We start from the raw sequence: 17,952 nt of genomic DNA on the forward strand, positions 1-17,952 counted from the left end.
TTATTGGTGCATATTTACACATACTTATACACCAAATTTTATATGGTTTTTTGTTCTCTTCACAATCATGTCTTATATTTATTTTAATCATATAAACATGAGGGTTCTGTGGGATTTAATTATTCATGTATTGCATGTGTTCATTTAGGTATATCCAGCATCTTATAGTAAAGTAATGCAAAATTATATATGAAATTATTTTACTATAATGTCTTGATCTTGTTTTCATGTGCCTAACAAAGGAAAAAATAACTGTTCTGCAAAATTTCTTTTATGTATAAGTGAGCCTTTTGCTGAAAAATTGTGAATATAATATAATAAGAGGTATAATAAGAGTGATGGGAAGAAACAGAAGCCAAAGCAGGACAGAGGAAAAAAATTGAAAAATTATCTTTAAAATCTCAATATTGATGAAAACGTGCTGGATAACATTCAGATTGCTTATTCATCCTGGTAACTACTTTTTCCTTTTTGTTTATCCATTTCACTTAATGATTTTCTGTGTATTGTTACAGACATCTCAACAGTGAGCATGCGCTGGATGATAGAAGTACAGCCCAATGTAGAGTACAAATGCAGGTTGTACAGCAGTTAGAGCTACAGGTAAAATAAAATTTATTTTAATATTACCTCAGTATTAATCAAATCCAATTCTTGACAGCAATAAAAAATGAGTTCTGCTTTTCCCCCTGTGATTGAAAACCAGCTTTCAAAACCTTCTTGTAGTAGTTTTAAAAACCATCAAAAGGAACTGCAGCTTCATTTCCTCTTTCCTAAACCATAACTTGCAAAGAAATAGGAAACTTACCCAGGCTGGCTGATTGGAAAGCCATCAGTTTGTATCTAATGCTTTCATACCCACCCAGGGGGCTGGAGGGGGGTGAGGGGAATGTGGTCCTCTTCATTTGGAGTTGTTGCTACATGGGGGAAATGGTTGATGTTTATTTCCAAACGCTGCATGACCTGGATTGTTTGGTGGTCTTTCATGTACTAATACGCTCCATGTTGTTCTATTATTATTACTATTATTAATTATTATTACTATTATTTTTTTGCCATTTGTGGAAAATAATTTTTTTTTTTTGCAAACTGCCAAAAGGGGGTAAATTGGAATATATTGATTGTGATGCAAAGGTATGAGCTGTTTGTGTAATTGCCTTTCCAAATGCTTCTGAGTCCTTTCTGTCTCCCTGCACCTTGCTGCTCCGCCTGGGCAGCTGTGACAGTGTGTCTGTGTGTAGGCAAGAGGTTAGCAAAGAAGGGGAAATTAAAACAATGTTGTACATTATATAGTTACCAGCTATTGAAAAACCTATTTTGTATGCAAGACAGCAGTGTAGAGATATATGGAAAGCCTTGGGCTAAGTACAGAAGATAATTACATTTGGAATTTTACTGAGTTAAGTCATTTATAGCTTCAAATAGTTGGAGAGAAAAATCAGCAAAACCACACTTAAACTTCTTGTTGTTACTTTTCAAGATAAGCATTTTTTAAAAAATGCTTTTTATCTTCTTATCTTATAAATTACCCTTTTTCTTTCATAGATATTTCCTAAATTTTACTTTCAGGAACACACTGGTCACGACACTCTTTCACTATTAGCTGAAGCAATATAAACTATTTTAATACAAGTTTTATAAAAATCAAACTACCAGTCATAAAATATCAGAGTCTTGCAGAAAATGTTATAAGAAATGGTCTGTTATTTTAACAAGTTCCTTGGGAATTAGGAAAAGAAAAATAAAAATCTACAGTCTTCCTGGTAAACTGAGATATGAGCTAATCTTTCACCAAGGTGCAGTAATATTGAGGCTGAAGGTAAATCTAGATTCTTCAGTTACAGTCAGCTTGAAAAGCATTAATCCTTCTCTCCCACAGTCACTGGGAATGGAACTACAGGAGGATGCACTGTGTTGGACAGGGACAGGACAAAGATACTTGGTTCCCACCTCTCCCTAAGCCCATGCCAATATTTTTGAAAGGTTTATCAGCAGTGCATTCTGCTAATTGCTCTAAATTACTTACAGTTACAGCTTCACACCCATTTAGTGCTGCCAGTGCTCAGAGTCATTGCAAGGGAAGGCAGCATAAGGTCCACAAGACAAGACCGTAATTTCAAAGTGCTGTGGGGCCAGAAAGTTCTGGATTTAACAGTCATATAAGGTAGGTAGGTTGAGCTGGAGGCCTAATTTAGGCAGGAATATTGATAGCAGAGCGAGGCCATCTCTGCATTGGCCAGCAAGGACAGGTGCAGGAGGAGGAGGGCGGTCCAGCTTCTGAAATTCACCTGCAGCTTCTCTCTTCACCCTCTCCTTTCATCCTGTATGAGTTCTCTGATAGTTAAAAAAAGCCCCTAATTATGTAGAAGGGTTTGCCTCCAGTCCCTAGTTTGCCTGTTTTTGCACAGAACCATAACTAAAGGAGAGTGTGCTGCCCAGCAGTGGGGTGTGCAGTGAGGATCACGGAGCTGATCCTCAGGCTGTGGAGCAGTTACCAGCAGTGATGACAGGCCCTCTGCAGACTGAGTTTTGTGAGTTAGATAGAAAAGGCACCCACAGCCTTTACCCCTGATCTGCAGCACTGGTGAACAGCTTTGCCTAACAGTGTAGCTGGGAATTACCAGCTTCAGGGTCCAGCACCAGGGCAAGATCTACATTTCCCACCATTTAATGCATGTACAGCTCCATCAAAACAAATTCATTTCACCTGAGGGATGTACTTCAAATTTTGAGTGTGATGGACCCAAATGCTGTCCTTTTGTTGTTGTTGATTATGCTGTTATTTTACTCATTATAGTTTTATCAGTGTTAGAGATCTGTAATATCTTTTAAAGTAATTTTTAATCAACATTTTGGAAAGAAACAGGTCAAATCTGTTTTGTGTTTGATTGCAAATGCCCCTTAGCAGAAATTTTGACGTTTGGTCTTAGCATTTCCATCACAAACATACATCAAAAATCACAGGCAAGGTAGAAATCTTCTCACATTTTGCTTTGTTTAAACCATCTTGACAAGATCATTTTTTGCCATTATAAATAGTAAAAGTTGTGCTGCTGAGTAAAACACAAACACAGGAACATACCCCTGTCCTTAGCTAGTTGTTAGCTGGAATAGGATATCCATTCTGCTACCTTTGAGTGGGAAAACATTTCAGGATAGCAACAAGGGCTGTGATGAGTCTAGAGAAGTGTCTCCTAATGGAAGAAAACTAAGGCAGCTGGCCATTTTCAGTGCAGTGAAAACGCTGCTTGGATCTGTTTTCCTGCAGCATCCATTGACATGTGGATTCTAAACCTTTCTAGAGCACAGGCCAACCAGGCACGGAATGGGAGGGATGTGTTTTGGCTGCCTCTTGTACTGCCTGTGACTGGCTTCCTTCTCCTTTGTCCTTGGTCTGTCCAAAATCCTGCTGCTGAAGTGCTCTCCTGTTCCTGTTGAATGCCCTCACTGGGTTTTCATTTTCCCATTCCTGATTCTTGTCTTTATTTTTTTGTCTGGTTTTCCTCCTGTACAATTTCTTCATCATCTGTGTTTCTAATGCCTTTCCTCTTGCTCCTTGGTCACTGCCTTGTCTGGAGCCCCTTCTGGCCTCTGCTTTCTGTGCTTCCCTCTCCTGCCTTTCCTACTGGTATAGTTGTAGGATTTAACCTCTCCAGGGAAAGCTGTGTGTCTTGGTGTCCACATTTGCAGGGCTTGTACCTTCCTGTGGATGTATTTTTGGTGGAACCACAGTTAGGCACTCACATTGTACATCCAGAGGTGAAGGAAGTCTCACAAAATGAGGCTTAGCACGGAGAGCTGGATGGCTGTCTGAAAATTCAGAGCTTTCCAAGTGGGTATAGGAAGAAGGAAGGAAGCTTCAGATGGGACTGTGTTGTGTTCCTCAGGCCCATGTACAGAGCAGATTCTTACCTCCGTGTCAGAGCTGTCCTTGCCCAGCAACATTATCAGTAGATCAAAAGCATTTTCCTGCCTGTTGACTATTAATTCCCATTTCTGGACCATCTACACGCCAGTGATTGTCACCAGTGAGAATTTGCTTCCACCAGTGGCTGAGCAATCCCCCATGGCTTCTTTTGTTTGACCCCACTGACCAGAGGGGCTACTAGTGACACTCTAGTTTTATATCACTACTGCTTCCTGACCTAAGGGAAAAACAGTTTAAAGAAATTCTTCAGATTTTTTTACTTCTCTTCAGTGCTTTGAAACCGAGAGACCTCTATTTTTCATAATTTAAACTCCTGCCTAACTGGGTGAGTGTTTGAATTCCTAGACTATGACAAAATGCTAGCGTGTGTCTGCCTGAAATGTCGAGAGGATCTTTAATAACCTCCATCCACCAGATTCGGCGTTAAAAGCATTGCTGAGACGATGAGTGGAAACACTACAAACAAGGACCCCGGCGGAGGGAGGGAGGGAGGGTGGTGCCCCTCTCCCTCTCTCCCTCGCCGTGGGGGCTGGAGGAAGCACAGCAGGGTGTGCCCTGTGCTGCCCGGGTGCCATCCCCTCCTGCCGCCACGCCAGGGCTGGCAGGAAGCTCTCAGGTGCCTGCCTTGTATTTATTTTGGCTACGAGATGTTGTTCTTCTGCAGTAGCCTGCAGACCAAAATTTTAACGCGCAGATGACCCCGCCAAGCAGCCCGTGTGCCCGGAGACTGCTAGGAATGAGGGATTGCACAACAGAGCTGCGCGCAGAGCACAGCTATTTCTTGGCTTAATTTGTTTTGTATGAAGCACAGCAGCTGAGGGTGAGCCCTCTCCTTTCTCTGGAGAGGTTCTCAGAGGACTCTCACAGGGAGAAGTTCCTGCTGCAGCACTGAGATAAGAGCCTGGCACTGCCCTCAGCTCTCCTGTGAAGTGTCCAGCTCAGATTAGGATGAGATTGCAGGAGATCTGCCATAGGTGTCAGGTTTTTCTCTCTTGCCGTTGAGGTTTTTGACCAAAAGAAGAGGAGCCATTTGAAAAGTGCAGTCACACCATTTTTTCCCTTTATTTCATTCCTGTCTTGGAAACTTCGGTGCCAGGTTTTATCCCATCATGGCACAATCTCAAACCCCTCGCCTTGCAAAGAGCAGGACAACCTTGGCCATAAGGTTGTGAGTGGGGATTTATGATCAAGTCTCCTTCTGTACACACTTAGCCCCACTTTACTGCTACAAACAGATGACGGTGATAAGGTGGGCAGGTTGTTTTGAGTTTTGCTGGAATGTGAGCACAGTTCTCCTCTTGGCACCAGGAGTCTGGCTTGTCTAAAGCAAAAACTAAGCTCTGCAAAAAGTGGCATTTGTAAGAACCTGATTCAGGTCCTCTTGAGAGCAGCAACCTTTATGTTCAGCATGCAGGTTAACAACACCCCTTTTTCATTAGTATTCTTAATATCTTTCCACTGTAATTTTTTTTGAAGAGCAGCTGGAAAAAAGTCCCATTCACACATTGAAAAAAAATCCCTTGTTTCCAAAAATAATGAGACTTAGTGTCTGTCCAGGGCATTGAAAGGCTTTGGGAAGCTGACCAGGCTATGGATACATACCAGTGATCCAGAGATTCCAACTGTGTGGATCTCAACCATAAAATGCAAGAGACATTGAGAGCAGGGGCTTCACCATAACTCTAGTGGCTGATGTGAAAGGATGACAACATGAGTCCTGTGGCACTGGGTGCCCAGTGATGAGTGGTTTGGGGTGATTATTGCTGCTTTCAGACTTTCCCACCCCACTGCCCTCAGCCAGAGGTCCTGCCCCATGCTCAGGTGCCCAGCCTGGTTTTCCTGAGGGCTCTGCCACCTTCTCAAGTCAAACCAAGGTCTTTTGGACCCAAGGCTGCCTGCAGAGCCCTATGGAGGTGCCTCGTGTGGTTAACCACCCCAGCTATGCTCGTTGCATGTGCCACAATGCCTATGGTTGATGTAAAGCCACAGCCCATCTGTGCCACTTGTTCTGTGCTCTGAGAGAAGGAAAACACATCCTAGAACCCGTGCCTTGCTTTCCTTCTGCTGAGCCTCCTGAGCTGGAGTGGGGCTGGTTAATAAACATGATTCACTGTTGTCTTTTAGCTGTCAAGGCTGGAGTGAAGCTCTTGGTGCCAGCAGGTCTAGCTCTTCTCACTCGAGGGCTAATGCATTTTGCTTTGGGAAACGGTGACACCCAGCACCACACATTCGCTTTACCTCGCGAATAGCCCATATACAATTTCCAAACTACTCAGCAATAAAACTCTTCTGTCTCATGCCTCGGTGCCAGCTGTTTAATTAGGAATAAGCAGAGGCTGGGTTTTATTTGTACGACTAACAGAGGATATTTTTTTTTTCTCTCCCCTTCCAGCTTGCAAAAGATAAAGAGCGCCTGCAAGCCATGATGACACACCTGCATGTGAAGTCAACTGAACCAAAAGCCACCCCTCAGCCCGTAAGTACTGAACTGTGATGAAAGCAAAAACCAAACCTCTTTCCTGTTCCCCACTGGAGCCCACACTGTGGAGCCTGGCCCATTTCAGAGCCGCCTGTGGGGAGGAGATGGGAAGTGCAGCCGGGTTTTGTCATCCCCCTCTCTTCAGGGAGTTTTAAAGTCCAGTTTGGTTCCAAAGCTGATGCATTGGGCCTTTTTGTGGCCTCATGTAAGTCGCTTTGCATCACTCTGACTTGGGTGAAATCTTAGGAAGTGTTAGGAAGGAGTTGTAATTAAATTATATGTAGTATATTTATTTTGCTTTCTCCCGGTCTGACAGACATTTACTGTAGAAGTGACTCTAACTGCACGTTCTGATGATAATCACGGTTACCCGGTATCAGGTTTTATGCTGCTGAAACTGAGAAGGGAGACCTCCTCTACCCCAGATTGCTCTTTGAAGAAGGGGGAGTAGGGGAAGCAAGTGGCTTTGCAGCCCAGGAAAGCTCCTGGTTACCCCCAGTCCCAGGAAAATCTCCCATCTCCTTCACTGACTGAAAGGACTCTTCTTCAGCTGTTGTTTTCTATCAGCCTCTTAATGCTGAAAATGTTCCTGGGAGCTTCCAATGATTATTCAAAATGGAGAGAGTGCTTTGCTTCTTGATTTTAAGATTTGTAAGATTTAAAGGTACACTGGCTTTATTTGATTTTGCTTTGAGTCATTGTGTGAAAATTAATTGAGCGTTGACAATCTATAGTTAGTACCAGCAATTTTAATCAATATGCAATGATGCAGCATAATGACAAAGTATTGGTTTATCTGTTTTGACTGATTTTTTTTCTATAAATAAAGCAAACACACACCCATATATGTGTGATTTATGGTGATAGAAATAAAAAGGAGTCAGACTATTAACCCAGCAAATATGGTAGCCTGCCAAGATGCAGTTGGTAGACAAAATTAATGTCTGAAACAGAACACATTACAGAGATAGAGAACATAAAATCATTAAACACTTCGCGCACACATTTTTACTAGAAAAGGATTTCTCAGTTTCCATGTAGTTGGAAATAAATGGCTGCAGAAGTGCATAGGGAGGCTACTAGACAGAAAATTGCAGGCTATTCAGTAACACTGGAGCAGATGTCATAGTCAACGGGAAACTTCCTTGCCTTTTTGGAGAGAGTTGAGTGGTAGGAACCCTTCCATGTAAGCTGTTGAGATGCCTCAAATTGCTTGGTCTGGTGGACACCAGCCCTCTAGAGTAGAAACTACTGTCAGTGTCTATAAAAATAGCATTCTTCTAGTTCCTCACATCCATCCCAGCCCGAATGCAAATGCTTCAGCGCATTGTTGGCAAAGTGTGTAGACCCAACAGAATGGAGAGGAGGTTTGGTTTCTATAGCTCTTACTGGATTAAAAATTAAAACAGCGGAATAATCTGGGAGTCTCAAAGCACTCTGCCTTGAGGCCTTTCATAACAGCAGTGCCCCTCAGGAGGAAGGATTACAAACTGAAGGGAGGAAATCATCAGAAGGAGAGCGGTGTTTGGCAAGGCTGCTCGTGATCGATGCCGGGCCGCCGAGGGCAGGGAGCTTTGGAGGGTCTCGTAGGCTGCGGAGATACCGGGCGGCGTCGCCATGAAGATCAGTGTTAACAGCTAATAAACAGGGAAAAGCAGAGGGAAAAAACCCGTGAACGCAGGGGGAAAAGGGCTGTCTTGATTAGTATTAAAAATGTTTTACATTCTGGAAAATTATAGCTTTGTTGGGGACCTCCTACTAAATTTATTTTTAACTGCTCTATTGAAAATTCTGTACCACTAGTCAACATTATCTCTCAGTTGCTCAGCACAGTGTTTCTTTATTAAAAGAAATAGGCATGAATATTTTTGACTGAAAAATTAATAGCTTTTGAATTCATACACAGCAGGTTTTCTTTTGCAAAGAAGTCCAATATCGCTGCACAGCACTTCTATAACCATTTATTTAGAGTCCAAGTCAAACCTTTGACAGCTAGAGCAGTGTTACAAGCCAACATAAAGAACTCCAAGATGTAAACCAACAATAGGCAGTCTGTGTGAGGTTTGCCATTGTCAAATACATAGATTGTTTGGATTAGTTTATGTAAATGTACTGTTGTATTACCCTTTGGAAAAAAAAAGATCACATTTGTGTATGAAAAGTGGTTTCGTTCACAGGCAGCATTATAAATTCCTTATCCTTTAACTTACATGTTAGAAGTAAAAATTGGTGCCTGACAGGCCTATATTGTGTGGCACTCTGTTGTTGGATTGAAACTGCCTTCTTTTCATTTATTGAAATATAGAAAAATTTATTATAGATACCATCTGATAAATCAGAAATTATTAAAATATGTATAGGTGAAGCATTTGAAAATTAATTATAAAATGTAGAAGTATAGTGTTTTGCATAAATGTGCTTTCCAAGTGAAAAAAATACACAGGCATTGCATAGACTCTGCTAGACCCTCATCCTTTCAACTCAGTGGGATAGGACTTTGGTAAAAAGATCTGATGACCATTATTGCACTGCAAAGTAGTCTTTACATCCAGTAATTAATTTTTTTTTTCCCACCAACGTAACTAATGCAAGGTGTGTGTTAGAACTAATACATTACGGTACTTCGGTGATTTTAAAGGAAAAAGCGTCTGCAAATCCAAACATAGCAGTGAGTTGGGATTTAAAATGACAGCCTTTTCATGACTCAGAAAATGTTTTTATTCTGCTTAAAGGATTTTAATGCTTGTTTTAAACTATTTTGTTACTGTCAGGCAAGATGGTACGTGAGCATCTGTGTTAACAATGTGTCATGTGTAATCCACACTGACCACTTGTGCCATCTTTGCCTTCTGGGCTTCAGACAGTAGTTGAGTGTATGGTGTTGGACCACAGCCAAGTTATTGAGGGTTGTGCATCAATTCAAAACTCACCTAGCTCATGGGAAGAGTTGCTTGTCTGATTTAGTCATGTCCATCCATCCCATCCCCACCTTTGGGTGTCTTTAGCTCTTCACAGTAATTTTGAGCTTGGCAGGGGTGGTGGAGTGGCCCCTGCATTTCAGCCCACCAAGAAACCTGCTCAGTAAAGCTCTCTAGTCCTACTAAAGTCGATGAGATTTAAGCACATTCCTCTGTGGTGTAGTGGTGATGGCCCAAATCATTGGCAGACTACGTGGGCAGGGAGGTGCTGTCGGTGTCTGGTGCTGCTCCCCAGGGGCTGCTGGGCAGGCAGGAAGGGGTCTGGGGTGCAGGGGAACATCCCAGGAACTGGGGCAGTGCTCAGGATCACCTTTAAAAACACCCAGCTTTATAATGAAAATGCTCAGCATTCAAAGCAGTTCAAAAGAAAACGGAGCTATCTCGGAGCTCAGCACTTGGAGCAGGCAGCGTTGTTCCCATCCATGCTACATGTGTTGTTTTGGTGGGACTGAGGGACCTGAGTAAAATGAGAACAAAGCCATGAGACAGAATAGGCTGTGATGTGTTTTGGTGAGGTGAACTTTTTTCAAGGTAAAAAAACAAAACCACAACACAAAAGCCGGAACAGCGATTTCTCAAGAACTGTCATCCTGGTTTTGCTATTAAGGCACCCCCCCAACGTGCTGTTTTCATCGGTGTTAGCCATCAGCATAATAGGTTCAAATGGAAATGTGCTTTCTTCTGCGAGGATTAACTTGTGTCGAAGTTCATAGGAAGGGAAGGAGAAGGAAAAAGCATCAACCAACAAGTCATTCTTCATACTAGGTGCTGTAACTATCTTTTAAAAATAGACAGAAAACTTTTAAAGGCCCTTCTGGCACTTTAAATAAGATGCACTGTTAGATATCCCTTCTTTAATGTATTTTTTTTACCATAACCATAGCAGTTATGATTGTTTTGAAATACTGTTTTTAGCAACTGTAATAACAAAGCATTAAAAAAAAAAAGTCTTTTAACTGTTGAGGTAATGACTGAGCATTTTAGCTGCTGTAGCCATACTTTATAGTTTGAAAAAATAACGATATGCAGCAATAAAGAGAGATTCTCAAGCACAACAAAAGCTGTTTTTATATACTGGTTTTCATTAAGTCTCACTCCTCAGCTTCAGTTTCCTTAGTATTCCTGCCAATAACAACACCTGCTAAGTGATTGCTGCCTGCCAGGCTCTGCATCCAATACACTGATGTGTCCAGGCTGAAACAGAGAGAGGAAGACACGGCACTGAACAAAGTTTTAGGCCCAGTATTCACTTTCTCTCACCCTCAATGTCAAGAAAAGGAGTTTATTCTCCAAAGTATTCCAGTCCCAGGAGCTCAGTGCAGATAAGTCCTCAGACTCAGCTGGGCCCAGAACAGCAGCACCCTTTGCAGGGGAGTCACTGGGCATGGCCTCACTGTGACCCTTAGAAACTTTTTTTTCCCCTTTTTTAAAAGAGTTCCAGTGCTATTCTATGTGCAGCCACTATTGTCATGTAAAATATTTACACAGAAAGAAATCAGACTTAGTCCTAGTGGGAGAGCCACTAACTGGAAATCTATTTTTTTAAACTGGGTGATAGTGTGGGTTACCTCTGCCTTCTTTATATCTAAAGAAAAAAAAGCAAATGACTCAGTTTTCACCTTTAATAGGGAGACATGACTATTTCTTGAAAGGAAAGGTTAATAATAAAGTCCTAAGCAGGCTATTGAGCGCTGAGATAATTATGGCAGTTATGAATGACCAAGTCAAAACAGTATGAGCAAATATTCTCAAAAACCAAAACTCAACAAAACAATCAACAAAGTTCAGTGATTGAATTTGAAGAATTTTAGGACTTAACATCTGCTGTGACATTTGCTGTGTTTTTTTGCTGTGTTTTTTTTTTGGGGGGGGATGGTGTTTTTTTAATTATTATTTTTGGGTTTGGTTGTTTTTTGAAGGCTGAAGGAAATCCTCCCTCCCCCCATTCCCAGGACAAATATTACAAAAACATTTTAACTCCTTGGTGTAGGGGTGAACTCTGAGTGCCCACATTGCTGCAGTGCAAGAATTGCTGCAGTGCAAGAGTTCTTGCTCACTCTGTGGCTTGGGTTCCCTCCCCTCTGCCAGCAATGATACTCATCCAAAAATTACGGTATGTGGGAAACAGCCTGTGTACAAAATACCAATGCGAACAACTTTTCTAATCATAGTAACTTGTTTTTAAATAGCAAATGCAAACAGGGAGAAACCATGTAGAGTTTCCATCAGGAAAAGAAACCCTCCCAGCCCAGTCCCTCCCTGATCTTTGCCCTGCACAGTCATCCACGGCTGCTTCCACGTTTCTAGTTGACGCCAATATTAAGATTTAATAGTTTACCATTCAGATTAATAATTCAATATGGCAACAAAACCAACACCATTCATAATTTGTTATTCTGCTCTAATTCACAACCGATTTTTCAGCCTTGGCGCTATCGACGCAACAAAGGAAGCGGCAGCCAAAGGCTGTGGAGGGAGTGCAGCCCTCTCCTCCCTCACCCTGGCTTGGGTTTGGGGAACCCAGCTGGAAGAGGAGAGTGTCATCAAATAAAACACGGAAAACGGAAAAACTTCACTAGCGATGGACAAGGTCGTGTTTCATTAACTTGTTGGTTCAGGCTCACAAATGGTCGTCGGAGGTGAAACGCGGCAGACTCGCTGCGTTCCAGCTTTTTGTTCTCTCTTTCCTCACAGACTGCAGTCATGTTTAATTTGGAAACTGGGCTCCTTTGGCAAATTAGCAATTAGAACAATTTTGTGGGAATATGTATATGTGTCATTAGGTTTCCTGCAAATTAATAGCGAGAGCAGAGGTCAGGCAGAAATTTTCCACTTGACTGCAGCTCCTCTGTTGAGATTTGGCACTTTGTTTTGGAACGGCCACAGCTGCTCAAAGCCACAGTCTTCCTTTAGGAACTGTCTTTTAATTAGTTTACCTCATAGCCATTATTACAAATATTACTGCCTCCCCTCCTTGAAATAAAATTACTGTTTCTACAAAATATTCCGGTGACATCTTGCACCACTGCACATTGATGGTGGGGTCACTTGGATGCAGCGTTTAATCATTAGATCACCTCCATAAGCATCTCCTAATTAGAGTCCTTACAATACAATTTTATCTGGTAATTAGCTGAGATTGGCTGCTTCCTCTGTAGCTTATTAGTGGCAGCCCAGCAGTGGGTGTGAATCACAGTGTCATTTGTCAAGCCTGTTAAAGCCCCCCCCCCTTTGCTCGTCCTCTTCTCTGTTTATTCCTCGTTGCTACCTATGCTGTAAAGCCTGAAGAAATTTAACTCGATTCAGATTCTTTAAGCAGGGAATGCTGACCTTTGTGGATCCTTTCTCAAGCTTCCCTACTAGAAACAGATTAAATGTTAAGTTTTTACATGCTGAAAAAGGAAGGGGGCTCTTTTGAAATGGAGTAGTTGGGAGCCGTAATGATGAAGCAGGAGCAGTGATCTTTCCAACGGGAGGGCCAGGCTGCCAAGCCTGCACTGAGAAGGGCACTTAAAATTGATGCAGATTTCCTCGCAGTTATTGGACTGTTAAAATGTCCATTTAGAAACTGAGATAAAATACAGTAGATTTCATTTCATGGTGAGACCTGTCAGTTGCACTATTATTATCATCACTGGTCCTTTTATCATATATAATAGATGGATAACAGGGAGACATTACTGTATATATGTCCCTAATCAGTGTCCTTAAATCAGGCCAGTCAATGAGCAGACTGGGTGGCACATGGTGGCAGTGCGTGGTGGCACCAGGGTGGTTTAAACCTCTGGAGAGGTGATGGTTCATGGTGGAGCTGGGATCAATACCTGCCTTTCACCACCTTCACCATCCCTCTCTGGGTTCGTGCTCCCTGGCTTTGCCATGAAGTATTAAATATTTCCCACTGGAAGGCAAGGGAATTTGTAAGCCCCTGCAGGGAAAGGTGTGTGTTTGCAGGTCTGCTGCTCACCACCTTCTTCCCTTGAAGCAGCATCAGGGCTGTGCCAGGAGTTTGTGGCTGGGGTTTCCCTCAGCTCCTTCTCACTGTCAGGAAGGACAAGCAATCACAATTTATCTTCCCTCAGCTGAGCCCTTTCTGTGGGCGATGGGCTTTTTGTGTTGGTATCCTCTCTGTAATACTACAGCTCTTTATTTTCCACTACCTTTGTTTGGGATAAATCCTATTATTTTTTAAAAGCAACATTATTTGTGGCTATTAACTCATATGAGGAATGCTAATAGGGGTTTTCTTATCTGGTTACTTCCATACAAGGAAAATTAACACAGTGCCTTATGGATAAACATGAGATTTTGGGGGCATGGCTGTGTCGTGTGCCTTGCCTTCATCTCAGAAGGTTTAATGTCTAGCAAAAAAGGAATTTTAATCATGAACAAAAGTTGTAAAATTCTGGCCCTGTTAAACTCAGTAGGAATTTTGCTACTGCCTTCAGTGGGGTCAGGATTTCACCAGTATTATTCGTGAAGCCACCTAAGGGAAGGAAATGTGGAAGTAGTCAAAGAACCCTTTTTCTTGGTCGTCTTCTGTGATGTTGTAGTTAAGGGATTGGATTGTTTGTTTAAAATACTTCAGCAGCAGCAACCTCTTGGGATGGGGCGTCACCTTTCAAAGGACGTTGTAGGGCAGAAAGAAAGGGTTGGGGAGGAATGTGGATGCTGGTTATATAAATAGGTTGTGTGTCGAAAACAGTCGGGTTGGAGCTGGGTTTGATACCCAATCCTGGAGGCAGGTGTGTTTTACAGCCTGCTGTGGCACACTGCCACACCAGTGGGGCCAGGCTTCGTGCAGGTAACACCAATGCCTTCCATCCTGGGAGGGAAAAACAGAGTGGTGCCACTTGTGCTGGGCTGAATGCTCACAGTATTTCATGCACTGTGATTAATTAAATTATTCCAGTGTTAACCTACTCTGGGCTTTGCTTTTAAAATGGATGAACAGAGAGGAAAAAAAAAGAAAAGCCGAAATGCTGAAGAGAGAGATTGTGTTTCTCCCTAGCATGTCCCTAGGAAAGTCTTGTCTTTTATTTTAAGCCTGATGCCTTCAATGAAATATCCAGGAAGACTGATTAGAAGCCATGCATAATGATAGCATGGAAATCAGAGAGGTGTGGGGTTTAGACTGTGAAACAATGAAACTTGAAGTAAAATATTAAAATGATCATGTACTGTGCGAGATTTTCTATTAAGATTTAGATAAAAATTCATGATTTGTTCTTGAGGCGGCAGGCTGTGTTGCTCTGTTTTTTAAACCCATTTGGAGATGTATATATGTAATTATTATTTATTTCCCTTTGCTGGCTCTTAACGGAGACGTTACAGCAGCACTTTGTGCTGAAGCCGCAGTGTCTGCTCGTAACTGAGGGACACTCCAGTATCGAGGGTTTCCTCTGCAGCCCTTAACCATCCAGAAACGCTGTTTGTAACGAGCCCCTCGTCCTTCCCTCCGCAGCTGAATCTGGTATCGAGCGTCACGCTTTCCAAGACCGCGTCCGAGGCGTCTCCGCAGAGTTTACCTCATACTCCCACCACCCCGACTGCGCCCATCACTCCCGTCACGCAGGGACCGTCGGTCATCACTACCACGAGCATGCACAACGTCGGACCCATCCGGAGGCGGTACTCGGACAAGTACAACGTCCCCATCTCTTCAGGTAACGGGGTTCTGCTGGCACAGCCCCCCGCGGCCCGGCGGCGTCGGGCTGTGATGATAACAGAACAACTGCTCTTATTTAGCAGATATTGCCCAGAACCAAGAATTTTATAAGAACGCAGAAGTTAGACCACCATTCACGTATGCATCTTTAATTAGACAGGTAAGCTGAGCCAAACACACGCGTCTGGGTTAGGAAAAAAGTATATCTCCCTATATGTGCTGGATTAAATAGATTTTCAAACCTTTGGTATGTAAGCGTGCTCAAATGCTCAAACCTTTACTATAAGGGTTTTTAGAACTGCAATATATAACATAATTGCTTTTGATTAAGTATTACAATACGATGTGATTATTAGGAAATTCATTTCACACAACAGTGAAAATGAGCCTGTTTAAAGATGGCAAGTCAATTATCACAAGCTACAGTAATCTCTGATCCCTAGAATTAATCTGAGCTCTAAATAATTACTGAGCTTTAATCAGCTAGTGAAATGTTTTGCATTTCTCTTTGATTCTGCTTTATGAATGACTAATAAATTAATATTTCTGTAAGGAAACAGAAATAAAAACTCAAAACAATTAGATAATTCCATTTTGAATTTTGCCATTGAACTGTTAAATACAGCCATTAATCTTAGTTCATATTGTGAAAACCCTCCTTTCGATTTCTTGCTCCAAATCTCTTCTTTTTCATTCTTCCTTTCTTCCCTTTTCTTTGTATCTGGCAAAGTAAAACTGTGAGCGTGTTTTGTACTGGTGTGCTGGTAACTGATCTTGCAATCGCTTTGCTCCACAAGGCCATCCTGGAATCTCCTGAAAAACAGCTAACACTAAACGAAATCTACAACTGGTTCACGCGAATGTTCGCCTACTTCCGACGCAACGCGGCAACGTGGAAGGTAAGGCTGAGCCCACCTCCTGCCTTTGCTCTCTGCCACGTACAGAGCAGACCTTGCTGATGACATAAATTGTCCCGACGTGGGGACATGAAAAATTTAGATCGGCAGTTGTGACACGCGCCGGGTGCCTTATCTGCAGGAACAATTTGATATTTGGCAGAAAAAATTCCTCTGCCTTTGAAAACCACTAATTGAATCCCCATTATTGGCTTTTATGTTCTGTGATTATGCCATGAGTTCCTCTGTGTGGTTGCTACGAGCAGGGAAACTCAGGCTTCTCAGCCGGAACATATTAGAAAATTAAAAAAAAAAAAAAAAAAAGGAGGTAAAGTTCTCGTGTCAGTAGAAGATATACTGTTCATCTTTTTAGCTATTCAGGTTTTAATCACAACCATTTTTTCTCTAGGATCTGTAGATCAGTGGATTTCTTTCTTCAGTCGATTGGCTCTTAACTACATAAACAGCTGTTATAAACTTCCTCTCTGTTTTTTTTGTAATCACACAGCAGAAGCTTATTGAATTTAATATGCAAGAAGCAAGCTCCTCAATGAGAAATGTCTTTAACAGAAAAAGACATGGGGTTTTGGACTTTTAATTTCCTTTGATAACTGTCACACATACTGTTAGATGAGAGGTTTGGGGCGTTACTTTTATTCTGTATTTTGGGGGGCCACTCTTTCTCTTTAAACATAGCACTTTAATAGTCATATTGACTTCTGAATCCAGAGCAATCACAAATGAATGATTCAAATAACTGGATGTTGTGTTGCTGTAAAAACTGTACCCTGGTGCTTGGAATCTCTCTTAATCCAGACAGCACTGTTGTTCTCAAACAACTTCAAATGACCAGGTAGTATGAATAGGTCCCATACATGCTGTTCCATCAGCTCTTTCTGTTTTTCCTGTCCCAGCCTGCATTTAAGATTAATTCCTTCAGCGGATGGAGCTAAAAATGGTCCTTGGAAGTTAGCTTGGTTTTTAGTGGCATGGTTTTCGTTTCATTCAGACCCCAGCACAATTTTGTACGTTTTCAACCCTGGTCTAGAAGCTCTTAAGTTCAGGAAAACTTTCTGTGATTGCTGCTTTGATTCTTCCCTGCAGTTGGAAAACATGAGCAGTACTCAACTTTGCAGCTTCCTTACTATCCAGAAAGGAAATTAACTTTCCCTGATTTAAGATGCTTTTAGACCTGCCTGTCTTTTGCTGCTGGAGTGCTTCCAGTAGGGCTTTTCAGCAGCTGCAGGTGTGGGTGCTAAAGTAAAAATCCTATTTAGTTCCAGCAGCAAAGGGAAGTGGAGGGAGGAGTGAAAGAAGGCAGCAGGCAGTCCTGTCTGTATCTCCTGTGAGCCTAGTTTCGGGAATTAGCTTTTGGCATCCCAAAAAAACCCAGTCCCAGGAGCCAGTGCAGATACAGAAGAGCAGCAGAGAGGCTGACCTGCAGATTCTCAGGCTTGTAGAAGGGCACTGTGTGTCCCAGGGAAGCAGATGCCATCTCCTTGGACACCTTGACCTTATGTAGGTGTCCAGGTCCTGCCTCATGTGACGGGAAAGAAAAACTTCAGCCCACATCCACCAGCACCAGCAAAATAGACAACTGGTTGGAGTAGTGCAGGTTTTTGTGCTGGAGACTGCTCAGATTCTGCCAGCCCCCAGGAACAGCAGGGATGAAAATGCAGCTCTGGATTGGCATGACGGGAAGCCCACGGGGTGCAGAACGAGCACAAGGGGCTAATTGCAGAATCAGAATAATTTGAATATATATGTACTGATTTGTGCTCACCTTCAGCTAATGCTTAGGGGGCATTTGGGTCACTGTTCCCCAAGTTTAGGGTCAGGGTTAGGTGTGGACAGGCTTCCCTGAGCCCTATTTCAAAAACAGAGAAAAGTGCAAGAATAAAGGCCTTTAAAAACTGAACCTCTTTCCCAAAATGCAGTATGGCAGAGCCTGAGCAGTTATTAAAATAACAAACCCTTTCATTTACTACATTCAAGCATGTTCA

At 42.3% G+C, this 17,952-nt stretch overlaps 1 protein-coding gene across 4 annotated transcripts in view; it reads left to right on the forward strand.

Annotated features, from left to right (window-relative positions):
* FOXP1 (forkhead box P1) overlaps nucleotides 1-17,952 on the forward strand; it is a 376,461-nt gene that overhangs the window by 339,475 nt on the left and 19,034 nt on the right. For 3 of the 4 annotated variants that reach the window (XM_041425694.1, XM_041425695.1, XM_041425696.1), the window contains 5 exons: nucleotides 516-603; nucleotides 6,321-6,404; nucleotides 14,850-15,051; nucleotides 15,134-15,213; nucleotides 15,851-15,952. In XM_041425694.1, coding sequence (XP_041281628.1) covers nucleotides 516-603; nucleotides 6,321-6,404; nucleotides 14,850-15,051; nucleotides 15,134-15,213; nucleotides 15,851-15,952 — 556 coding nt within the window. The remainder of the gene's footprint in view (nucleotides 1-515; nucleotides 604-6,320; nucleotides 6,405-14,849; nucleotides 15,052-15,133; nucleotides 15,214-15,850; nucleotides 15,953-17,952) is intronic. The other variant, XM_041425693.1, reaches the window with a different exon arrangement.

Source organism: Onychostruthus taczanowskii, unplaced genomic scaffold (genome assembly GCF_017590055.1).
Source record: "Onychostruthus taczanowskii isolate IOZ18803 unplaced genomic scaffold, ASM1759005v1 scaffold9, whole genome shotgun sequence".
Classification (NCBI taxonomy): Eukaryota; Metazoa; Chordata; class Aves; order Passeriformes; family Passeridae; genus Onychostruthus; species Onychostruthus taczanowskii.